At 45.5% G+C, this 26,067-nt stretch overlaps 1 protein-coding gene across 4 annotated transcripts in view; it reads right to left on the bottom strand.

Annotated features, from left to right (window-relative positions):
• Positions 1-26,067, bottom strand: part of INTS5 (integrator complex subunit 5) — a 63,791-nt gene that overhangs the window by 23,625 nt on the left and 14,099 nt on the right. The window contains exon 1 of one of the 4 annotated variants that reach the window (XR_004540267.1): positions 6,817-6,944. The exons of 1 other annotated variant lie outside the window; for it this stretch is intronic. Coding sequence is in view for 1 of the 3 variants with exons in the window: in XM_033953777.1 (XP_033809668.1) it covers positions 22,757-25,559 (2,803 nt within the window). In the remaining 2 variants the exon portion in view is untranslated. 2 more of the 4 variants (XR_004540268.1, XM_033953777.1) reach the window with 2 other exon arrangements.

Here is a 26,067-nt window from a genome sequence, read left to right as displayed (position 1 = left end):
CTTTGTAGCAACATGATCCTTGTAACAAGCCTAGAACTATAATTACTGAGGATTCGGCAGGATATAAGACTGCACATGGGTCATATTCCATGTCAAGTGATTTAGGCTTCCCCACCTGACCATCTCAGAAGTTGATGAAATTTTTAGTGGAAGTACAATAGGATATGCAATGAATATGTGCAAAGTCTCAGAGCTGGATCTCGACTGCTTCCAAAGTTAGGAGCTTGGTTACTGGGTCAACATTTTTCATTCCATGGAAGATTATGCCAAAACATCAACTTTGGATTCAGGTTGTGGAAGAGATAGTTGCTCGATCAAGCTAAGAGTCATATTCATATTTCTAGTACAACTGTTTCTACTGAATCCAAATATACCACCCATATCATTGATGCATGTTTTAGTGCATCACTGTGGGGACCACAAATTTGATGAAAAAGCTTGTCGTGGAATGCACAGGCAAATATTTTGACATAACATAGCTCCTGAACAGAAAGCACAATAGGACTCAGATTTTAGGAACTGGAAGAGATTACAGCCAGATACTGCTCCAGTAAGCTTTTAGGCATGCTGCACTTTTCCTTTCTGAGAAAAGTAGAAGATTACATTCTTACCTTTGGTAATCTTCTTTTTGGTAGTCTCTGGAGGATTCAGTATGTGAGGTGTCCAATCCATAGCCGCGATCCAGTACTTGCAGAAAACCAACACTTTTCTCACTATGTGCTCCTTCTACTACTGAGAAAGAGACAGAGCCACCTACAGTTATGTCAAAGAGCCAAGCAATCACTCTGGAACAAGGCAACAACAAAAGAAGAGGAACCTGAAACATAACTACTACTACTATTTATTATTTCAATAGCGCTGAAAGGCCCAAAAATCTCAGTTTATGTTCGAGTATATACAGTAAGAGGGCATAATCAAAACCCTGAGTCCCTCAGGGTTCGGTGCTGGGGCCAATCCTGTTCAATATGTATGTAAGTGACATTGCTGAAGGGTTAGAAGGAAAAGTGTGCCTTTTTGCAGATGATACCAAGATTTGTAACAGAGTAGACACCGAAGAGGGAGTGGAAAATATGAAAAAGGATCTGCAAAAGTTAGAGGAATGGTCTAATGCCTGGCAACTAAAATTCAATGCAAAGAAATGCAGAGTAATGCATTTGGGGATTAATAATAGGAAGGAACCGTATATGCTGGGAGGAGAGAAGCTGATATGCACGGACGGGGAGAGGGACCTTGGGGTGATAGTGTCCGAAGATCTAAAGGTGAAAAAACAGTGTGACAAGGCAGTGGCTGCTGCCAGAAGGATTCTGGGCTGTATAAAGAGAGGCGTAGTCAGTAGAAGAAAGAAGGTGTTGATGCCCCTGTACAGGTCATTGGTGAGGCCCCACTTGGAGTATTGTGTTCAGTTTTGGAGACCGTATCTGGCGAAAGACGTAAGAAGACTTGAGGCGGTCCAGAGGAGGGCGACGAAAATGATAGGAGGCTTGCACCAGAAGACATATGAGGAGAGACTGGAAGCCCTGAATATGTATACCCTAGAGGAAAGGAGAGACAGGGGAGATATGATTCAGACGTTCAAATACTTAAAGGGTATTAACGTAGAACAAAATCTTTTCCAGAGAAAGGAAAATGGTAAAACCAGAGGACATAATTTGAGGTTGAGGGGTGGTAGATTCAGGGGCAATGTTAGGAAATTCTACTTTACGGAGAGGGTGGTGGATGCCTGGAATGCGCTCCAGAGAGAGGTGGTGGAGAGTAAAACTGTGACTGAGTTCAAAGAAGCGTGGGATGAACACAGAAGATTTAGAATCAGAAAATAATATTAAAGATTGAACTAGGCCAGTTACTGGGCAGACTTGTACGGTCTGTGTCTGTGTATGGCCGTTTGGAGGAGGATGGGCAGGGGAGGGCTTCAATGGCTGGGAGGGTGTAGATGGGCTGGAGTAAGTCTTAACAGAGATTTCGGCAGTTGGAACCCAAGCACAGTACCGGGTAAAGCTTTGGATTCTCGCCCAGAAATAGCTAAGAAGAAAAAAAAAAAAAAAAAATTTTAAATTGAATCAGGTTGGGCAGACTGGATGGACCATTCGGGTCTTTATCTGCCGTCATCTACTATGTTACTATGAAATGTCTAAGTCCGTTTTGGACCTAAGTCGCCCAAAGTTGGACATGGGAAAAGGTCCATTAAAAAAAAAAAAAAAATACATCCAACATATTTTTTTTTTCCGAAAATCGTCTAACTATACGTCCAGATGTCTGATTGTCCAGACAGCTAAGTCGTCCATCTTTATACTCCATTTTCGACCAACAATTTGCCCAACTCAAAAACGCATAGAAAAAGACCTTTTGGACGTTGGCGGGGTCAGCAAAGCAATGGACTGGACACCTAAACATTGCACCAGAGTAGTGGGGTACCTTACAGGGCACTGCTGTGAACTTCACAAAAAGGGTGCCACATACACATCTCACTACAACCTTATAGGTCATGGTGAGCCCCCCAAAACACCAACCAGAACTGACTGAACCCACCTGTCTACTACCCCAATACCCTTATGGCTGCAGGTGCCACTTATATGACAGTACAAAAGGGTTTAGGAGTTTTTTTTGGGGGTGCACATGTTTCAGCAAGACCATTTAAGCCACTTCTGTGCAGCTCTACTAGACTTTCCTATGCCAGGCTGCCAGGTGCTGATGTTCTGGAGGCAGATAGGTAAAGTTGTTATTACGATTTTTATGGGGGGGGCAGTGATCACTGGGGCAGTGTGTATGGGTCTGTACTTTGTGTCTGCAATGCTTATTTGGTCACTTTAGATACCTTCTGTGGACTTAGACCTGGTTTTAGATGGCCTAAGTCACAATGTCCATATTCCGTCTAGGCAATGTTGTAAAACAGGGGTGCCCACACTTTTTGGGCTTGCGAGCTACTTTTAAAATGACCAAGTCAAAATGATCCACCAACAATGAAATTAAAAAAAAAACACAAAGCACACTGAAAGGCAGAGAATATGTTAATTACCATTCATATTCCGGGGTTTTTTCAAAGAGGTCACAGCAGATGACTCTATGCAATGTCACCTCAGTAACAACCATACAAAAATAGACAAATATACCCCCTCCCTTTTTACTAAACTGTGATAGCAGATTTTAGCGCAGGGAGTTGCGCTGAATGCTCCGCGCTGCTCTCGCTGCTCATAGGCTCCCTGCGCTAAAAACCGCTATTGTGGTTTAGTAAAAGGGAGCCATAGTGCAAAATATAGACAGCAGATATAAATTCTCAAAACGGACACATTTTGATCACTAAATTGAAAATGAAATCATTTTTCCTACCTTTGTTATTTGGTGATTTCATGAGTCTCTGGTTGCACTTTCTTCTTCTGACTGTGCATCTAATCTTTCTTCCCTTCTTTCAGCCTCCTGTATGTTTCCTTTCCTCCAGATCTCATTCCCTCCCCCAACTTTTTCTTTCTGTCTCCCTGCCTCCCTTTCTTTGTCTCCCTGTTCCCCCTCTTTCTTTATCCCTGCCTGCCCCCTTCTTTCTTTATCCCTGCCTGCTCCTTTTCTTTCTTTCTCCCTGCCCTCTCCCAATCCACTCAGTTTGCAGCCGCTGCCATCGGGGAACAGCCCCAAAGCCACCTCTGCCCCAAGCTCTCCCTGCAGAAGTTTCGCGTTGACCAGCATTCCGCTCCCCAACGTCAATTCTGACATAGGAGAGGAAGTTCCGGGCCAACCAAGCATTTCTCCCCATTCTATCCAGCATGAGCCCTATCTCTCCTTGATCCAGCATTTCCCTTCTGTGTCTGTCAGAATTACCATTCCACCTCTTTTCCAGCATCACCCTATATCCCTATCTCACCACTTTTTCAGAATCATCATTTGTCTCTGTCCTTGTCTTTACCCCATGTTCACTATTTGCCCTTTCAATGTCTTTATCTCCCTCCCCACCTTTTTCAGCATTACTTCTATCTCTATTTCACCTCCTCTTTTTCAGCACTACCTCCCTTCAGCATTGCTCCCTCTCTGTGTCCCTATCTCCTCTCCCCTTTTCAGAATTGCTCCACCTGTATCCCCATCAACCCTCCATTTCAGCATTATTCCCTCTGTGTGCCAATCTAACCTCAGCATTGCCTCCCTCTGTAAACTCATGTAATCCCTTTTCAGGATTTCTCCCTCTATGTTAAACCACCACCACCCCTGCTTTCAGCATGTCCCCTCTGTATTTCTAACCTTATTCAGTAGGTCCTGCTTACCCTTTCTCTTCTTTGTGTCACTATCTCCATTTTCAGCTTTCCCCCTTTTCTTTTCTTACTGCACCCTGTAGCCAGAATCTTTCCACCCACCCTCCACTCCGGCCCAGCCCAGTATGAAATATTTCCTTTTGTTTCCCTCCTCTCTCTCTTTCTCTCTTCTCCTCCCTCACCTGAGTCCTGCATCTGGCCCTCTCCCTTCCACCTGCATCCAGCCACACACCCTGCCCTGCGGCCCTCTTCAGCAACTCGTCAGCAACGGTGATCAAGACAGGCTGCCGACATTGAATCCTTCTCTCTGTGAGTCCCGCCTTTGTGGAAAAAGGAAGTTGAAACAAGCGGGACTCGCAGAGGGTAGGCCCCGACGTCAGAATCTTGTGTCGATCGCTGCTGTTGCCGAAGAGAGCCGCGGAGCAGGGGGTGTGGCCGGATGCATGTAGAAGGGAGAGGGCCAGATAGGAAGGCTGCTGGAAGAGGCAGAAGCTCCGGAGCATGACACCGACCCCAGCCAGGATGATTTCTTTTTCAGGCTGCTACCGCCGCCACCGCCCCTCCCCCCCCCAAAAAAAATGACAAAAACCAGACTAAAGTAGATGCCTGGAGGCAGCGTCTTTGACATCGGGGAGAGGAAGCCATTTTGAGCCAATCAGGGTATTTGGCCCCTCCCACTGCATCCCATGATGCATTGGGAGGGGGAAGCCCCCATCATTTGCAGCATGCAGGCCCTGTAGGTAAGAGAGAGTGAGCTTCCCTCCTGCGTTAGATCTTCCGAAGGTAGGGGGTGGGGGCAGAGATGTTAGACCATGTCGAGGAAGGTCAAGGATGTCAGGAGGATGAGGGGGATGTCAGGGGTAGGATGTAAGGTATGCCAGTTAGAGATGCTTGATATACTTCCATATTGTGCAGTTGAAAAGATTACAACAAAACAATAATCAGAAGTGAGGGAAATAAAATTACATCTTTAATTGAAAGAGGGAGAGAGGCAAAGAAAAAGGAACAATAAGCCTAAAAGTAATAGAAGTCAAAACAGAAAGAGGAATGAGAATAAAAGGAAAAGAGGAAAGGAGTGAGTGGAAAGGGAAAAAATGGAAGGGGTGGCTGCTAACACAATAAGGCACAGCAGATTTTGTTTTAGAATGATTGGAATAGGCAGGCCTTAAGGAGACTAATTTCCTTGTATGATGTTTCTGTGCAGATATGATCATGTAAGGGATTCCATAGATGGGGGTTCCAGGTAACAAAACACAGTGTGTGATTATCTAACCATAATTGAGAAGGGAGAGCAAGTAAGGAAACTTGAAAAGAATGAAGGACATATGAAGATGTGTTAGTCATAAGCAAGGAAGCCAGGCAGTGTGATAGGGAGGGTATGCGGCCTTTCATAGCACTTTGCTTTCATTGTGTTTAGACACATTACTCTTCAGCTATATAATATCATAAAGTAGTTCAACCTCAGTCCTTAACCTTACCATTTGGTTTTCAAAGTATTCACTATAAATACACATGACCATTAGCATACTATGTCTAAAAATGCAGCACCGTGGTTGTGGCTGCAGTGTAGGCACCCTGAGGTTGTGTGTGCAGGCCCATGCTTCTCCTTGTAAACTTGGGCAAGTCACCTGCTCCTCCACTGCCCCAGGTACATTAGATAGACCGTGAGCCCACCGAGAAAGACAGGGAATTATGTTGGAGTACCTGAATAAATTCATGTGAACCTTTCTGAGCTTCCCTTGGAGAACGGTATAGAAAATTGAATAAATAAATACAAATATCACATACCCATTATGAAAAAAGAAAAAAACAAGAGAGGCTGATAGCCCCTTTATTGATGTAACAAGCAGTTGAGGACAAGAGTCCACTTTGCTATACGAAACCTTATCCTAAGTGATGCATTTAATCGTGCTTTAAGAAATAAGTTTGTTAATGATTTTATGTTGTGTTTATTCGTTAATTTTATTATGCATGCTTATTTTACCCGCATTGAATTGTTAGATTGCGGACTATAAGTTTTTAAATAAATAAGCTACCACCAGTCTCTGTTGTTTTCATTCATATGAGTATCTCGAAAATTGGAACGGTAGGGTAGGTGCAAAGGATCCAGCTTAAAAAAAAGTCCAAGATAATTTCAGGCTCTGGAAAGGAATCGGAGGAGTTGTCATGGGAGCCAACTGTACTCTGACAGGCTGACACGGGTTTTGATTTGCATCTGTAGACTTGGAACTCAGTCCTTCCTTCCACTGATACTAAAATAGCAAATCCTATAGATCAACTGACTAGGCTAGGCATGATCCCAAGCTCAGTTTTACACTGCCTTCTTGCTGGGACTTATAATTTCTAACCAGCCCTGGTGTCTTCAACTACCCATAATCAGGACGTCCTCCTGCAAAGATACATTCTGGGTCTCAGAGAACCGCAGTGATACTTACAAATTCGTCCTCATTATTAATACAGAATTTATTGATACCCAAAAGCAGGAAGCAGCAATTTAGAAAACACAGACGCTCCGATCTTATATTTCCCCTAGCCTCCCACCGTAGAATTCGCTCCCGGCCCCAATACTCCGGAAACCGCTCACCTCCCAACCACCGCCGCCATCTTGGAAATACACGTGACATTCCAGCGCCCCTCCCTATTCCCTACAGTAGCGTCAGATACATCGCTCAACGTCCATTGGGCCTGTCTTTTCCTGAATTGTTGACGTAGATGAGCCGGAGCATGCGTTATGGACGGCAAGATTAATGTGTCTGTACTGACGAGCCCAATCCAATCACTTAGTCGTGGAGAGCTGTCTGAAGCTTAAACTGCAGAACTTTATTGTCCGGCAGCAGAGAGAGAAAGTGAATTACTTTAGATATTAATAAAATCATTTTATTAATATTATTCACGAGGAATGGATCAAAATTAATGAGACAGACAGCGTTGTACGTGAGAGCGTTAAGAAAGCAGTTCCTTTGTTAACCTACCTTATTTCAGCCTTAGAACCTGTAAAAGGCGCATCCAGCTCGTTTTCCTCATATATTCCTACGCTCATTAATCTTTCTATTATGAAAAACTCGCGCCATTATCTTAACAAAATATTTGAAGAAAAGAAAGTTGATCTTGTTGCACGTAGTCATAACAGGAAAGAATTATGAAATGGTGAAAATCTATGGGTTTCTAGACATAGACCTCGGGGAATCTCGGTCAGAATCGCTTTCAAGATATCCACAATTAATATGCACGATAGATTTGTATACAAAGGAAGCAGTATGCAAATATCTTGAAAAACATACTGCTTGGCAGGGTTGCCAAATGGCAAAAAACTTTTCCAGCCAAACTCATGGCAAAAAAGTAGCCCAACTTGTGTCGGAATAGCCTAAACAATTGCAGCTGGAAATGCCTCTAATTCAGGGGTGTCCAACCTTTTGGCTTCCCTGGGCCGCATTGGCCGAAAAAAATGTTTCTGGGGCCGCGCAAACGCTCCAGCAAGACAGTAAACACCCAGGGGCAGCGGAGGAAAACACTGCATCGCCCTCGACCGGGGCCGCACAAAATACTTCATGGGGCCGCATGCGGCCCATGGGTCACAGGTTGGACACCCCTGCTCTAATTTATCATACAAATACAGACTGTTTATTTATACACTGTACATATTCCAAACAGTCCATAATGCTGTACAAAATACCAAAACTTAAAATACAAAACATTCAGGAAAAACAGAATAAAACCAAGCACTTAACCTAAGAGTCCTTCCCAAAATTAAAAGCTCTTCAAACTTCTGGACATAATGGGCCGTATAGGACACCAAGTCTCAGAAGCCGCCGAAGCTGACCCTGCCACCCGACATGCTCCATTTCTACCCTCACAGCAGCAGCAACGGAGACAGAGAGAAGGTTCCGGGCCAGCTCACAAGCCTTCCCAATGTCAATTCTGATGTCGGAGAAAAGGTTCCAGGCCAACCAATTGCTGCCTGGCTAGCCCAGAACCTTCTTTCCGACACCAGAATTGACATGGGGGGGGGGGAGGCTTGTGGGCTGCACGCATCTGGCCCATCCCTGTTGTTGCTGCGACGACAGTGCGGGGGGGAATGGAGCATGTTGGGTGGCAGGGTCGGCTTTGGGGGTGGGGTAGGGCGGGAAGGCAGGGAGAAATCAGTGGTGGTGGCTTCCGCAGGGGGGGCAGGCAGGAAGAGAGGAAGAAAAAGTTGGAGGGGGAAAGGAGTGTGTCGAGTGGCAGGGAGTGTGTTGGGTGGCATGGTCAGATTCGGGGGAGGGGCGGGGAGGCAGGGAGAAATCGGCAATGGTGGTTTCAGTGGAGGGGGAGCAGGCAGAGAGAGAGGAAGAAAAAGTTGGACTCATGTAGGGACATAGATGTTGGTTGAGGAATGGAATGAGTTCTGGAGGAGAGGAAGTATGTAGGAGGCAGAAATAAATATTGGATGCACAGTCATAAGGAAGTGCAACAAACAACAAAGGTAGGAAAAATGTTTTTATTTTCAATTTAGTGATCACAATGTGTCAGTTTTGAGAATTTATATCTGCCGTCTATATTTTGCTCTATATACGTCTCCCTCGGTATTCATGGGGATTAGAGGCAGAGCCGGACTGCGAAGTGTGAGAAATCATGAATAACTTTGTGCCAGCTCTAACCCACCCCTACACCTTACCTGGTGGTCTCCGCCTCCAATCGCCTCCTTCCGTGCATGTTGCTTGTTTGCAGGAGCTTCAGTCTCCTCTCCCTGCTTTGGTGTTGGGCCGGGCAGAGTGAAGATCTCTGGGCTGGGCAGCCTGTGCCAGCGGACTTTCGGGGCAGGAACAATCTTCCTATTCTCCTGCGCCATGCAGATCGCCAATAGGAAATGGCTGCTGTGAGCTTCCATCGTAGTTTAGGGGCTTCTTTTACGAAGCTGCGTTAGCTGTTTAATGCGTGTAATAGCATGCGCTAAACTGCCGGCCACGCTAGACACTAATGCCAGCATTCAGCTGGCGTTAGCTCTAGCCGCATAGTGCGGGTTTAGCACACGCTAAAAAGCTGTGTGCGCTAAAACCGCTAACATGGCTTTGTAAAAGAAGCTCTAGGTGTCAGAGGTACTTAATTTGGTTGCAGCGCCCCAGAAGAAGATAAGGGGAGGGCATCTCATTCTGTAGTAGATTACCAAAAACCAGCTAGGACATTCACTCTCCAATGGGCCCTTTCGGAAATGAGCCTAAAGAAATGGGAGAACCTGGGTTGAATCCTTCCAGGTCCAAGATTATGTGATGGCTTTACCTACTCCCTTATGAGGAAATTATTATTATTATTATTTTTTTACTTCTCCCTAAAGTTGACACTTTGGTAGCAGCAGTGACAAAGAAGAACACTGTCCTGGTAGAAGGTGGAATTGCTGTCAATGACTCCTACAACTGTAAAATGGAGATACTGATCAAGCAGCTTTTCAGTTCTACAGCCTCAGGGGTGCAAGTGTCTATCTGTGGAGACTATGTGACCTGAACAATGCTGCAATGGGTGTAGCAGCTCCCACCCTTCCTGGAAGTGGATTGGTTAATCTCTGGGGCAAATCTGTGATTCGTTTTGCAACGGGTTGCTTTGGCCATGGAGGCTTGCCGCCGGCTTTGGCTGAGGAATTGGGCAGCAGATGGAGTGTCTGAGGACTGCCTCAGCAGGTTACTCTTTAGGGGTGGGCTTCTATTTCACAAGGATCTTGAAAAGTTGGCAAAAGTTCTTGGCAACTCACTGCTCTAGCAGCTGTCTGAGGATAAGTCTGGTGTGTCCAAGACATTGGGACATTGAAATCAGCCATGTGGCTAGGGCTGTTAACTGCTCTGGAAGATTGAGGTGTGTGTGTGGCTGGATTAAGGGTCAGAAAGAGCAACCCTTTTGGGGAGTGAGGCATGCCAGAAATGATGGAGCTAGTGGTGTCCAGGACATGAGACTGCCTCCAGCTTCTTAGCTTAATAGAGACCATGCTGGAGGTTGTCCCATGGGTGCGTGTTTACATGCGTCTCTACTAAAATCACTCCTGTCCTGGTGGAGCTCCATGTTCCAAGACATTGAGGCCTGCCTTGCTCAGGAAGGGTCTGAAGTGATGAGATTGCTTGTCCCACCTTCTCACAGGAACCACTTTTATGATCTCAGATTGGATAGTGGTCACTATCGATATCCGATGTGAGTCTTAGTCCTGCAAGCTCCAGGGCAAATGGATAGCAAAAGAGGCTTCATGGTCTAACAAGCGCTAGAGACCCAGGCAGTTAATTTAGATTTGCAGGGCTTCTTTCCCATTTTTCAGGGAAAGGTGGTCCAGATTCTCTTGGACAATGTTTTGCAGTGGTTTAAGTCAACAAGTATGGGTTAGGGAGACACTGGGAGTGAAATGGTAGCCCTAGAGATTTGTTGCCTCTACAGCTGGGCAGAGGATCATCTGGTGGCGTTATCAGCCATATACAATTGCAGGTGTGGACAATGTAAAAATGGACTTACTCATTTGCTAGGATCTGAATCTGGAAGAATGGGCTTTGAGTGAAGAGATTTTCAGTCGGTGTCTCTGGTGTTTGATCTGATGGCATTCCCACACAACAGAAAATATCAGCAATTCTTCAGTTGCCAGTGTGTAGTAGGCTCAGCAAGTGTTGATGGGTTGGTGCAGGTTTGTGCCCCCCCCCTTTCCTGGATTCTGCTTTATGTGTTTCCACTTTGGCCTCCAGTGGGCAGTGAGTGCTCTTAGGAGGAAGGGAGTTACTCAGCAAGAGTGCTAGAAACCTTGCTTTGGGGCTTTGAGAACTTTGACATCTTGGCATATGTGAGAATGTGAAGGGCTTCCTGAGACCAGGTGTGGCAAGAGATCTCTCATTGTGGAAGACAGATATCTCACTGATACTCTTTATAAGAGGTATTTGATCAGGATTAGCTCTAGGTTCAGATGGTGGCCATGGCTTGTTTCTGGGATTCCCTAAGGCACAGATCTTTGGCATCTATGTCTGATGATGTCCGTTTCTTACAAGGAGTATTAAACAGCTTCGTCTGGATTTACTCCAGTGGGATCTTTTGTTAGTGTTAATAGCGCTAGTGGGAGCCCCTTTTGAAGCTCTGACTGGTATCCTTGAAGAGACGATGCCTTTGGCATGCAGTTGTACAAGATGCATTGTTTTCCTCGCACCTGGATGTATGAGCTATGGTACATTCCACTGATGTGTGTGTAGGCTTCCTTGAGATCTAGGAAGCATAGCCAGTCATTCAGATTGAGAAGAGGACAAAGTAGGGTTAGGGAGAACATCCAAAATTTCTCCTTGACTAGAAATTTGTTGAGAGCTCTGAGATCCAGAATGGGTCGCAGTCCTCCCATCTTCTTTGGAACTAAGAAGTAACAGAAGTAGGATCCCTGCTGCTGCCTCGATGGCATTCAGCAGGAGAAGGGATTGAACCTCCTAGAGAAGCAGGGAGGACTGTGCAGGGTCCACAGCAAACTCTTTTGGAGGATGGTCTGGAGAGTGAAAATGGAGAGTGTAACCCTGACGAATGATGATTAGGACTCGGAGATCCGATGTGATGAGCTCCAAGCAAGCACTGAAAAACTGGAGACGGCCTCTGATGGGCTGAGGCAAAGACTGGAAGATGTTGACTGTTGCTATGCTCTGAAGAAACACGGCAAAAAGGCTGTGTAGATTTTTGGGGAGCAGTCTGTGGTTTCTGTTGTTGACCACTGCTATTTCTGCCTCCTAGGTTGAGATTAAGGAGCAGCTGCAGGCTTAGCAGCAAACCTTTTCTGGTAAGAAAAAACAGTCTGAAAGGATGTGAAGGTGGAGGCTTCTTCTTAGGCTTGACCAGAGTGTCCTATCTGGTTTCGTGAGCTGACAACTTTTGAGTAGCCATGTCCATGGAGGGACCAAAAAACTCATCTCCCAGACAGGGAGCATTTACATTACATTACAGATTTCTTTTCTGCCTATACCTTGCAGTTCAAGGTGGATTACAAAAGATTGGACTGGACATTTTCCAGTGAAGATACAATTTTTTATTTTTTTTTTTAATTATAACAGCGGAGAGATAGCTGGGTAGATTCCGAGGGGAACTTACGAGTTAGATAGTAAATTGACATTGCAGGACTGTGTGATATAGACAGATTACAGTTAGAGTAGGTAAGGTTACAAAACATTTCAGGGATCTGTTTATTTAGTAGGTGTTTTGGGGAGGATTTTATTAGGGGAGAATTATCTGGAGGTAAGGTGAAGGGGGGTTAAGATGTTTGGATGAATTTTTTGAAGAGCAGGGTTTTGATTTCTAAGCCTGTCTTGATGATTTACATCCAGCTCAGATACACAAAGCCAGGCCAGGCGTCTCATGGCTACTGACATTGCTGTCGCACGGGAGATAAGTTCAAATGTGTCATACGTGGAACAAATCATATATTTTTTAACTGAAACAGATCAGAAACATGATGCTGAAAAGCAGGACATTTGCGTTCTGGAATATATTTTTGGAAAAGTGAAATCCGTTTTATTAAATGCTTGAGATAACACGAAAAATGAAAATTGTAGTTGCCAGAATGGTTGGTTAACATAGCATTTTGGTAAAGGTGTTTGCCAAACCGATCCATGGCTTTGCCCTCTCTGCCAGGGGGTATAGAGACATAAACTCTAGCCCCTGAAGACTTCTTCAAGGTAGATTCCACCAGGAGAGACTCATGTGGAAGTTGTGGTTTTTCACAACCAGGGCTAGGAATCACTCTGTACAGAGAATTCAACTTGCGAGAAGCCACAGGAATGGTAAGTGGCGTTTCCACATTTTTGTAGAAAGTGTCCCGTAAAATGTCATGAAGCTTGAGAAGTTCCTTAGGTGGTTGATCATAATCTAATGCCTCTAGGAACTGTTCAGAACGTTTGGAATCAGCTTCAAGAGGGTTGTATAAAATCTGACATTTCATGAAGAAATTTGGAAAAAAAAGAGGACTTCTCAGTCAAAACAGGAGTCTCCTGAGAGGAATGGTGAGGAGAGTCATCTGAAGAACCTCCATCTTCAAAGAGAAGAGGATCATGTTTAGAGTCCCCCCAGAGGTTGGAATCTTGAACAGAACGGGGCCAGTGCCGAGTTCTTGGTGTCGAAGGCTCAAGGTGTTTAAGCTTCTGTAATGCCTTCCAGGACTGCACTGGAGTCGACTCAGGCGATGTCTGCATGGTGCCAATTCTCTGATAGGAAGCATCTGCACTGATGGATACTCCACTGCAGGTTCAACCGGTATCGAGGGCTCAGACCGGACTATCACCGGGGGAGTCGGTGTCGACATGGGCAGAAGTTGGGTCGGCACTAGCATTTGAAAATGTTCACCCAATTCCTCTTTAAGCAAATTGTCTATCTTTTGCTTAAGGATAAGCAACGGTACTGCTGGCTTTCTTGCTAGTATCTTTGGTGCAGCTCTACGCTCCGCTGATGAGGCCGATGACGAGGCACTCACCGAAATCAGAGCAGAGGGCTTTTTGGGCCTCTTCAAGGTCGGCAGGACTTGGCTCACTGCTACTTTGACCTGAGGCCCAGATGGGTGGGGGAAGGCTTCTTAGCCGGCTTACTCACAGAAGGCTTCGACACTGGAGTTGTTTCTGTCGGTGTCGAATGATGCGGTGTTGCCTTGGCCGGCGCCGTTGAAGTTGGTATTGATGTAGTTGGTATCGATGTAGTTTTTGCAACGTAAATTTGACCATGTTTCCCCACTTTTGTCCAAACTCCACTGGCTCCCCATAATCACCAGGGTTCATTTTAAATGTTCCTGTCTAGCTTTTAAAATCCTACACGGCATCCTCCCTCCTCTAATCCCTCTATCTTTGAGTCCCGACAACAGCAGGCCCACCCAAAAACTTAAACTATCTTTCCCCTCACTAAAAGGTATCGTCTATGCGGGAAAATTGGGAAAATCTCTCTTCTTCAGAATCACAGGGTTTTGGAATAACCTTACTACCCCACTGTGGAATCAGGTCTCCTTCCAACTATTCCGTAACTACCTGAAAACTAGTCTTTTCACAAAAACGTAACGCTCTCCTCTCTCCCTATACTCAATCCACCAAACTCAATGTGTTATTCTTTTCCTTTTTTAAGCTCTTGTAAACCGTGCTGAGCTCTATATTCATGGAGAGGATGCGGTATATAAACTTAAGGTTTAGTTTAGTTTAGTTTAGATCAGGCAGTTCTTCAATGTTTTTTTTTTTAAGGGAAGAACAACATGAGCAAGTTTCCAGGTGGTGCTCAGGCCCCAAGCACTGGAGGCACCAGCAATGTGGGTCAGTTACTGAAATGGGCCGAGCACAGCGACCACACTTTTTAAAACCCATCTGCAGGCGGGATATCGACAGAAAAACAGCCCAAACTAGGTTGAAGTCTGAGGCCAAGGTGGTCGAACAGGCCCCGCCGGGCCAAACCCACGAGAGGGAAAAACCAAAAATCTTTACGATTTTTTTTTTTTTTACTACACTCAAAAGAACAGAGCAAAACAAAAAAGAAATGACTAGAAAGTCAAAATTCCACGAGAGCAGGAAGGCAGCGAAAGAAAAAATTTCAACAACCGTAGAACGACACGTCTTCTTAATTTCGCGGAAAATAAGAAACTGCGGGACTGCGTGCCTACGTCGGGCAGGAAAGCACTTGCGCATGAGCGGTGCGGCCTATCGCAAACTTTCAAAAACTTAAAGTGTCAATAAACTTTTAAAGTGGTCTGTACCGGGGCTCTGTCGGTGACGTCGCCCATCTGAGAATATGCTGCCTCCTTGTCCTGCGATAAAATCTGTTATATTACTTGGGATCTTGCCAGGTACTTGTAACCTGGGTTGGCCACTGTTGGAAACAGGATACTGGGCTTGATGGACTTTCGGTCTGTCCTAGTATGGCAACTCTTATATTCTTAATTTTCTTCCCAGTCTCTACAGGTGGATAAAGCCAGAAGATTTTCAGAGCCCTCAATAGCCACCCAGGCACACCTATTAGGGAGAGAGCAGAGGAGGGAAAGGCAAGGAACTTTGAGGCCAGGAGAGGGAACAAGGTCAAGGCTGAAGAACCCCCCCAAGAGAAACCCAGTTAGGTCAGGCTCTCTTGTGGCAGCCAGAGCCCTGCCAAGCTCCTCTGAAATAGTGCTACCAGGAGGCTCCAAGTCTCAGCCTTGGACCCTGAGAAACCCTCTTGCATGCTCAGCCCCTGGGAAGCCACAACTGTAGCACCCACTATGCCCCCAAAGGTGCCCCTAGAACTTTGTGCCTTTTTGGAAGCCATGCTGCCAGATTCCAACATGGCTTCTGCTCCCATCAAAAACCGCAGGTCTGTGGTATCTTGACCTGAGCCTGGGGGGGTTGTTCTACAATAGCTGTGGATTGGATTTATTTGACAGAGTAGACACCGAAGAGGGAGTGGAAAATATGAAAAAGGATCTGCAAAAGTTAGAGGAATGGTCAAATGCCTGGCAACTAAAATTCAATGCAAAGAAATGCAGAGTAATGCATTTGGGGATTAATAATAGGAAGGAACCGTATATGCTGGGAGGAGAGAAGCTGATATGCACAGACGGGGAGAGGGACCTTGGGGTGATAGTGTCCGAAGATCTAAAGGCGAAAAAACAGTGTGACAAGGCAGTGGCTGCTGCCAGAAGGATTCTGGGCTGTATAAAGAGAGGCGTAGTCAGTAGAAGAAAGAAGGTGTTGATGCCCCTGTACAGGTCATTGGTGAGGCCCCACTTGGAGTATTGTGTTCAGTTTTGGAGACCGTATCTGGCGAAAGACGTAAGAAGACTTGAGGCGGTCCAGAGGAGGGCGACGAAAATGATAGGAGGCTTGCACCAGAAGACATATGAGGAGAGACTGGAAGCCCTGAATATGTATACCCTAGAGGAAAGGAGAGACAGGGGAGATATGATTCAGACGTTCAAATACTTAAAGGGTATTAACGTAGAACAAAATCTTTTCCAGAGAAAGGAAAATGGTAAAACCAGAGGACATAAATTGAGGTTGAGGGGTGGTAGATTCAGGGGCAATGTTAGGAAATTCTACTTTACGGAGAGGGTGGTGGATGCCTGGAATGCGCTCCCGAGAGAGGTGGTGGAGAGTAAAACTGTGACTGAGTTCAAAGAAGCGTGGGATGAACACAGAAGATTTAGAATCAGAAAATAATATTAAAGATTGAACTAGGCCAGTTACTGGGCAGACTTGTACGGTCTGTGTCTGTGTATGGCCGTTTGGAGGAGGATGGGCAGGGGAGGGCTTCAATGGCTGGGAGGGTGTAGATGGGCTGGAGTAAGTCTTAACAGAGATTTCGGTAGTTGGAACCCAAGCACAGTACCGGGTAAAGCTTTGGATTCTCGCCCAGAAATAGCTAAGAAGAAAAAAAAAAAAAAAAAAAAAATTTAAATTGAATCAGGTTGGGCAGACTGGATGGACCATTCGGGTCTTTATCTGCCGTCATCTACTATGTTACTATGTTACTATGTTACTATGACTTGATATACCGCCATTTACAAAAGTATTAGGCGATTTACAAAATTACATAATATAAATTTCAAGTTTATTAGGTTTTGATAAACCACTTACCTAAAAAAATTCTAGGTGGTATACAATAAAATGTTTTTAAAAATTGCAATACAAATAAACATATTATATACATGGTAAGACTTTTTACAGAAACAAATAGGGAAGAAATACAATCTATGTAAAGGAAAGAGGGGGGAAAGAATACAGTACAAGATAAAATTACAATATGACACTAAATGTAACAACAGCCTCCCCCAGAACAAATTATCAAAATAACCTACTGTATATGCTTCCATAGTCTGTTATTGAGAAAGACACTGCTTGCCCTGTATTGGTAGCATGGAATATTGCTACACCTTGGGTTTTGGCCAGGTACTAGTGACCTGGATTGGCCACCATGAGAACAGGCTACTGGGCTTGATGGACCATTGGTCTGACCCAGTAAGGCTATTCTTATGTTCCTGAAATAACACTCTTTTGATCAGTTTCCGAAAAGCAGAATAGAAAAGATCAAACTGAAACCTATACAGCCAAGAGTTCCAGATTGTTGGTCCTGTATAGGCTAAAGATCTCTTTCTAGTTGATGCAAGTCTTATTTCTTGTAGACTAGGTAACATCCCTGATGGCCCCACCTGCAGTTGGTGTAAGCAGGGTTGGCAGCCACAGGTATCCAGCAGCACCTTGCAGGCATGCAGGCTCTCCTACCCCACTCTCACACCATAGCTCAACAGAAGGCGAGAAAGGCTCCCTTTGGATCTGGCCCAAGGTTGCAGACCCATCTGTGTCCTTACTCCAGACTGGGTGAGGGGAGAGATTTTAGTTTAGTTAACCGTAGTTTTGTTTTGTTCTTGTCTTTTTTTTTTTTTTTTTTAACTTCATGCTGCTGCAACCATCCACTCACGACTTTTTGGGGGGGAAAGTAGGGGGGGAAGGCTCCAAAGGTAAGAGGAGGGAGAGGGGTTGAAGATGAAGGGGAAGCAAAAGACCCAGGCCCGCTCCCACAGGAGTTGGCCCCTTAGGGCTTATGCCAGAAGCTCAAAGGTCCTGGCCCACAAGTAGGAACCTCAGTCAAACAAAAGGGATCAAATCACTCCAAACTCAACCAGGGGATGGTCCATGGACTAAATTATAGGAGAAAAACATTGCCCCAGGCTTAACTATCAAGCCACCAGTTGTAGCCTGGCACAATGGGAGTTGGGCCAGAACAGAAAAACAGCTGCATCAGTCCAATCTGCAATAGCTGTTATACTGGTTATGTCACTGGAACATGCCTGTTCTTTCTCTATCTACCAGTCGGGGATACAACCCACTGGTGTGGACTGGTCTAGCTGGATGATAAGGAATTATTTACTGAGAGCATGCACAACGAGTAGTGACCTCTTCCTGAAATGCAAAGCACTTTTAAGATTCCTGTACAGGGTCTTCTAGTCCAGGGGTATCCAATATGCAGCCTGGAGCCAAATCTGATCCACCTGACCTTGGGATGTGGCTTGCTTGAGAATTTTAGTAAAGATGGCTTTTCCCCCCCCCCACTTAATTTATTTGGATTTTATTTACTAGCACATAGCTGTTAAACACTGTTATGCTTTTTGGTGGATATGAAGTCAGAAAAAATTAATAGATTTTTGAGTGCACATCATCTTACAACTGGATAAAATTCATACAACCCACAAATACATAAATGGATATCTGACATAAGAATATAAGAATTGTCGCTGCTGGGTCAGACAAATGATCCATCATGCTGAGCAGTCCGCTCCTGCGGCGGCCCTTAGGTCACAGACCAGTGCCCTAATTGAGTCTAGCCTTACCTGTGTATGTTCTGGTTCAACAGGAACTTGTCTAACTTTGTCTTGAATCCCTGGAGGGTAATTTCCCCTATAACAGCCTCTGGAAGAGCGTTCCAGATTTCTACCACTCTCTGGGTTATCTACCACTCTCTGGGTGAAGAATAACTTCCTTATGTTTGTATGGAACCTATCCACTTTTAACTTTAGAGAGTGTCCTCTCGTTCTCTCTACCTTGGAGAGAGTGAACAACCTGTCTTTATCTAATAAGTCTATTCCCTTCATTATCTTGAATGTTTTGATCATGTCCCCTCTCAGTCTCCTCTTTTCAAAGGAGAGGAGGCCCAGTTTCTCTAATCTCTCATTGTACTACAACTCCTCCAGTCCCTTAACCATTTTAGTTGCTCTTCTCGGGACTCTTTCGAGTAGTACTATGTCCTTCTTCATGTACGGCGATCAGTGCTGGACGCAGTATTCCAGGTGGGGACATACCATGGCCCGGTAAAGCAGCATGATAACCTTCTCCAATCTGTTTGTGATCCCCTTCTTAATCACTCCTAGCATTCTGTTTGCCCTTTTTGCCACCACCGCAAATTGCGTGGATGGCTTCACTGACTTGTCTACCAGTACTCCCAAGTCTCTTTTCTGGGGGGGTCTCTCCGAGTACTGCACCTGACATTCTGGCTCACTGTTGAAAAAGATTGGAAACCCCTGATCTAGCTTATGTGTACAACAGGTAAAAAGTAGACTCATGGCTAATTTTATGAAATACATTTATGTAACTTTTGTACATTAAATAATACTGTATATTTTGCATAATAAAAATAATGTTGTTTTCCAGCTTTTGCGTCCTTATATTTATTCTTTAGGCATTTTTTGGGTAAGGGATCTCAGGGAGTGCTGAAGGAGAGATCTTGGTAATGGAAAAGGAAAGGGAAGTCTAATGCTCCAGCTCCACTTCCTCTCCCTATTCACCCATCCCAAGTCAAATATCACAAGTAGAGAATGACACGGCAAAAAAACCCACCATGGCAACACATGGTGGACCACAGTTTAACCGCAGCAACGGAAACACAAATGCCCACTTTGCCGCAGGAATGGTAGCCAAACTTCTCACCGCCCGCGGGAGCGGTAAACATCTTAACCCTGTAGTAGGAAACCTCTCCCGTCCCTTACTGCCATTTACCATAGCATCATGGCTCTCCTCCGAGTCCCAGCAGCTCTTCCTCCTCTCCTTGACTTCTCCCCCTGAAGTGCAGCTTTGGGAGAGGAGGTCTCTCAATTGGGTATTAACTATTCTTATTCCAAGTTGTGACGTAAGCAAGAGGGGCCCAATCACTACAGCCACACACATTTTTGAAAGCCATTTAGTGTGGGTTGTCATTGATGTGGACTGCAGTGGCAGTTAGGATCAGCGAGCAGGACAGTTGGAGATTCAGAGCCAGGTCAGAGTTAGAGCTGGAGCCTGGAGGAGCTACTTGCCTGGGTCGGAAACGTCCAAGAACGAGTCCTAAAGGTAAGGCTTCCAATTGACACTCTTACCTGCCCAACACTTTATTTCTCCTTGTCTACTTCATGTGTCAATAAATGGCCGTGTTGAGTTGGTGGGGGAGGGCTGGCAAGGGACGTTCCAAACAGCTGAGTGTGCAGGGGAAGCGCCTAAGGTGGCAGCTTCCAGAAGTCCTGCCAGCTCAGCTGATAGGGGATTCCCCTGCGATCACCTCAGCCAGCTGGCGTGAAGATCCCTCCTTCAGCAGGAGGGATGCCCACTCTCTACTGCCTTGCGACACCCCCCGACACTCCTCTTCACCCAAAATCAGCAGGAAGGATGCCCACTTATTTATAAATGATCTAGAAATTGGAACGACGAGTGAGGTGATTAAATTTGCAGATGACACTAACAGCCTCTTTTACAAAGCAGCACTAGTGGCTGTGCTGATGGCCCCAAAGCCCATAGAGATTTAAAGGGCTTCGGGGCTGTTGCTGCGCGGCAACCACTAGTGTGACTTTGTAAAAGAGGCCATAAACTGTTCAAAGTTGTTAAAACACATGCGGATTGTGGAAAATTGCAGGCAGACCTTAGGAAATTGGAAGACTGGGCGTCCAAGTGGCAGATGAAATTTAATGTGGACAAAAGCAAAGTGATGCACATTGGGAAGAATAACCCGAATCACAGTTACTGGATGGTAGGGTCTACCCTGAGGGTTAGCGCCCAAGAAAAGGATCTGGGTGTCATCGTAATATGATGAAACCTTCCACCCAAAGTGTAGCGGCGACCAAAAAAGCAAACAGGATGCTAGGAATTATTAAAAAAGGAATGGTTAACAAGACTAAGAATGTTATAATGCTCTTGTATTGCTCCTTGGTGCGGCCTCATCTGGAGTATTGTGTTCAATTCTGGTCTCTTTATCTTAAGAACGATAAAGTGGTGCTAGAAAAGGTTCAAAGAGCGACCAAGATTATAAAGGGGATGGAACTCCTCTCGTATGAGGAAAGACCAAAATAGTTAGGGCTCTTCGGCTTGGAAAAGAGACGGCTGAGGGAAAATATCATTGAAGTTTACAAAATCCCAAGTGGATTGATTTTTCACTCCGTCAAAAATTACAAAGACTAGGGGACACTCGAAGTTACAGGGTAATACTTTTAAAACCAATAGGAGGAAATATTTTTTCACTCAAAGAATAGTTAAGCTCTGGAACATATTGCCAGAGGTTGTGGTAAGAGTGGATAGTGTAGCTGGTTTTAAGAAAGGTTTGGACAATTTCCTGGAGGACATGGGGGAAGCCACTGCTTGCCCTGGATCGGTAGCATGGAATATTGCTACTCCTTGGGTTTTGGCCAAGTACTAGTGACCTGGATTGGCCACTGTGAGAACGGGCTACTGGGCTTGATGGACCATTGGTCTGACCTAGTAAGGCTATTCTTTTGTTCACTCCCTTGTGCCTGAACAATCTCCCCACCTTAACTCGAACAGATCAATTAAAGATTGACAGGAGGAATGCCCACTCCCTCCTGCCTGAATGACATCCTCCCTACTCCCCCTAACTGGAACGGATCAACGGAAGACTGGCAGAAGGAATGCCCTGTCCCTCCTGCCTGAACACTCCTCACCCCCCGGTACCTTGATAGGAACGAAGACTGGCAAGAGGGATGCCTACTCCCTCTTGCTGGCAGGCCCGTCCCTTCAAAATGGTGGACCTTCCCCTTTCCGGTGCACTTTGGGATACACTGGGAGGGGTCTAAGGCCATGATTGGCACAGGTGGCCACGGCCTCAAGAGAAAAGTTTGACGTTCAAACTATTCTCTTGGTGACTTTTGCTGTGCATCCAGAATGACTTCTTGTCATTAAAACGAAGCCACATATTTTTTTGAAATTTCCTGCTAATTGTTGTATTATTTATCTTGAAAAATATTTTCTTTGAGCCTAAACAACTGTTGGATTTTATTGTGACAACTGTAGATCTCCAGATATTGTGAATGATTAGTTTTTCATCCATGGATACAAAAAAATCAGGACAGTTAAAAGTACAGGTTGTGCTTGGAGAGGCTGGGATAGTTAAGTTATCTTGTAAAGAATGTTGTTTGCTTTTTATACGTTAATAAAAAGACAAGTATACAAAATCATACCTGTTTAAGGCCTGTATCAATGCTGCTGGGGATGGAGCTCATAGGGATGGGGACAAATCTTTTCCCCATGTCATTCTCCAATCCCAAGCCTTTCTTGTGCTTATAAATCCCATCTATACTTATAGCAGCTCTCTTTTCCACCCCATCAATATCCATAGAGAATACATTGTCCTAAACTGGGGCACATCCATACCACATATCATTTGGTAAATTTGTTTCCAACCCAATAATATCTTAAAAAAATAATTATCTGCAAACTAAATATCCACTGCATAACCACTTTTTATTTTGTATTTTCCAAATTTCTGCCATGAGTGCGACACAGCAAACCCCATGCATCGAGCCTTCTCACAATCTTTGAAGTTTCAAGGGAGCAGACAATCTGCTCCCTTGGCGGAGTGCGAAGAGCATTACGTTCAGTCCTGTCTGCAAGACTCTGCCACTTCCAGCAACCTGAGGCCTTAAACTTTGGAACACAAGGAGCCTTACTGGCATATCTGTTCCTACACGGACCACAACAGAAAGGGCCCACTGTTCTCCTCTGAACCTGTTAATCTATACCTTTCTGAATTTTTTTCTCACACTTATCTATAGCATTCTGCTTCTATTGTTCCAGAAACAGCTGAAATATTCAAGGATATGCCTGAAGCCTGCCAGATAAGAGCCCCAGTTTCTCAATATTCTTGTGAAGAACACTGTGTAGGACACTCAAGTACTTTCCAATGTCTCCATCGCGAGCAAAGTCCCTGAAAAAGAGGCCTTTATCAGCATTAAAGATAAATTTCTGAGGCAAAGGGCTGTTGTCCTTCAGGTATTCCCAGACACTTAGGAGCAGCAGGTGTACCTCAAATGGAGCCAGCTGGCTGAAGATCTCATGCATATTGCTAAGCACAGGTGGCAGAAGGTAGCCTTCCCCCAAGCAAGCCACCAAAGCACAGGAGGCTTGCAAGTGCCATGGAGAGTTTGTGGTGTGTTCATCTCTGGAGCCTTCCCAGTGAGTCATCAAAGTGGCCAGTAAGCCACGCAGCAAAACTGAGCAGTAGCAGAGAGCTGGCCGGCCCAAGCCAACAAAATGCAGCAGCTGAAAAAGCAGTGGGTTCTCTTTAAAACGCTTGTATATCTGAATGTCTCTCTCCACAGTGTTGCGTGTGTGTTCCTCTGGAGGCCAAGCCAGTTCACTGTTTGTCACATCTGGACAAATGAGTTCCACCAGCACCACCGCTACAGTTTTGGCAGCCTCGGGATTGACAAGTACCTCGTGAGGCTGCAGCTGGGTGGGATCCATGTGGTATCTGCCCCCACTGCAGCACTGGATGATAAGACTCATGAACTTTTGGGTATTGTAGAGGATTTCCGACTGCTCCTGTTCTTGCAAGGTATGACAAGGTTTCAGGCCATGTCCAATGATGCCTGCATGGAACACTGACCAAATGCTACCTGAGAAGTTGACAGCAGTACCAAATCTCTGGTTGATATCCTGCAAGGAAGTCTTGTTACTGTCTTCCAGGCTATTCTTCTCCCAGGTCCATGCCTCAACGCTGCCCCCAAAGAGATGGATGTTGCCCCTGTGTAGGGCACCTTCTACCAGCTGTTGCAGAATAGCCTTCACACTGAGTGAGGAGACAGCACTCAGCTGAGCAAGAAGTTTACTGATATATCCAATCCCAGTGGCACACTTCCTGTGAAGTACTAGAAAGAACTGATGAACCGCTGAGCGGATGATGACTAACAAGTGGGCGGGTCTGATAGCCTTTGGCAAAGGGCAAACAGACAACAGCAAAGTTACAGCCTTGGAGACATCTGGGTTCTGGTGAAGCAGCAGCTGGCCAAAGTCACAGAGGTGTGAAGACACACTTAGAGCCAGATGGGAGCTCATGGAAGAGGGGCCCTCCTCCCACTGTATAATAAGAGCCAGGTTACCAAACAGCTGGATTAAGTGCTGCTCTGAGATGCTTCCAGAGTGGATCTGAGAGACACATTTCTTGATGGTTGTGGGGAGTAGGTTGCTCACAGAGGACGTTAAGACAGCATAGAGTTGGGCTGCCAAGCTCAGCTCTTCCTGGCTTTTAGCCAAGGTCAGCATGTAGAAAAGGGCATCTGGAGCACAACTGGGGTTGCAGTAGATGGAGAGCAGACCTAGGAGTTGGTGTTGCCAGAGGAACCTCTTTCTCTCCAATCTCAGGGTCTCCACACACAGGTCCTTGATGTGGCGCTTCAGCTCATCGAGGAATGGAACTGAGCGCGGTGCAGCATCAACAAGGCTGGCAGAGTTGCGGCTGTACACCAGTTTCTGGAGATTGAGGAGCAGGAGCTGGATGATGCGGTCACAGGCTTCCCGCACACCATCATGTACCGCTAGCCCTGGTGTGGTAATAACAGAAGCCGGCATGGCAGTGTTGACCAGGAACTGCAAGATTCGATAAGCACCATTGGACATTTGTGAGATGAGGTGGACGATGAGACTCACAATGTTCTCCAAGTCCTCTCTGGGCAGAGATGCAAAGTGTTGGTGCAGCTGGTTCAGGACACTAGGCTTCAAAGAATCCACCAGCTCTGCTGAGATGATACTGAGCAGCATGGGGGACATAACTGCCAGTTGGAGGAGGAAGGGCACAGTAGCTTTCTGCTGTTGATCTCGAACTGGCCCCAAACTATCATGGAACATTTTTAGCAACTCCTGCTTAATACTTTCAGAGTGTCTGGAAGCCAAATGTCCCAAGATTCCTACTACCGATGCAATCTTGGGAATTCGCTTGTCAGCAGCTGTAGGGAAGAGGGCATCAGGTGGTGCCACTCCATGCATACAGAAATCTTTAAGGCCACAAGACAAAACACGGCTAATGATAGTGTTGGGAAATGAGGAACCAATGTGAGCCACCACCCAGTCAAAGTGGGGTGAGTGCTGGACGGAAGTATCCAGGAGTGCATCCACACAAGCATCAGGGCAGGTGCTGATCATGGAAGAAAGACACTGGGTGTAGCTGTCCATTAGCATCCGGGTAGCCTTGCAGGACATCCAGAGCTGCAGGAGCTCATTCAAGCTGCTGGCGTGGGGGACACTGTGCCGACCAGCATATTTGCTGCTCAGTTGTCCCATGAGATCAATGGACCAGGCAGACACGACAGGAGCCCACACCTTAGGGTTTACACGAATGAACTCTGACAACACACTCTGAATTTCCTGGATAATATCATCCAGGCTGGGCCCTATTATGGCCCGTGTCCCATTTTCACTCTCCAGTTCTAGCAGGTAGCCACTGACATATTCATCAAAGACACCACGCAGATGGTCCAGTGCAGCATTGCGTGCAGGTGGCAGGTTCCAAAGCAGCACGATGGCACACCGGGCATGTTCCTTCAATGGAAGCTTGTTGCCATGCACAGGATCCACCCCACTGATAAATGCTTTGATCTCCTGTGCCAGCTCCTGAGAGCTGAAGGGGAATAAAGAATAAATAATTTAGAATATGGAAATATAGATTTATTCTAATAAGTTAAAAAAAAATCAAAGGCAACTATTCACTGTTGACAGCACCCCATCCTCCCCTAGTGAACTTACTGTAAGAGATCCTGCATGCCCACTGCTACCAGTTCCTCATCTTCCTCTAATGTGCCAACTGTAATGCTGCTGGTACCCATCCTTATCCTTCCCCATGAGCCCTGTTACAAAGGGTTCCCTGCATAATCTGTTGCTGCCCGTATCCCATTCCCTCCTTCTCTTTTCTTCTGTTTCAGTGGAGTACAATTGTTTTGGTACCAACTGAAGAGGGAGCTGTTCTCCACTACAGAAGGGGAGGAGTTAAAGATCTTAAAGTGACACCCTTCTGCAGTTTCGCTTTTGGTGGGAATCAACAGCTAAAGTATGGATTCCTGTATATATTAACAGAAACAAGATTATCAAGGTAAGAACCTTTTATTTAGGTTAAATAAAACTATCTAAAC

The sequence above is a fragment of the Geotrypetes seraphini genome, chromosome 8 (genome assembly GCF_902459505.1).
Source record: "Geotrypetes seraphini chromosome 8, aGeoSer1.1, whole genome shotgun sequence".
Classification (NCBI taxonomy): domain Eukaryota; kingdom Metazoa; phylum Chordata; class Amphibia; order Gymnophiona; family Dermophiidae; genus Geotrypetes; species Geotrypetes seraphini.
The sequence above is the reverse complement of the archived record's forward strand: the minus strand, read 5'-3'. Positions and strand labels throughout refer to the sequence as shown.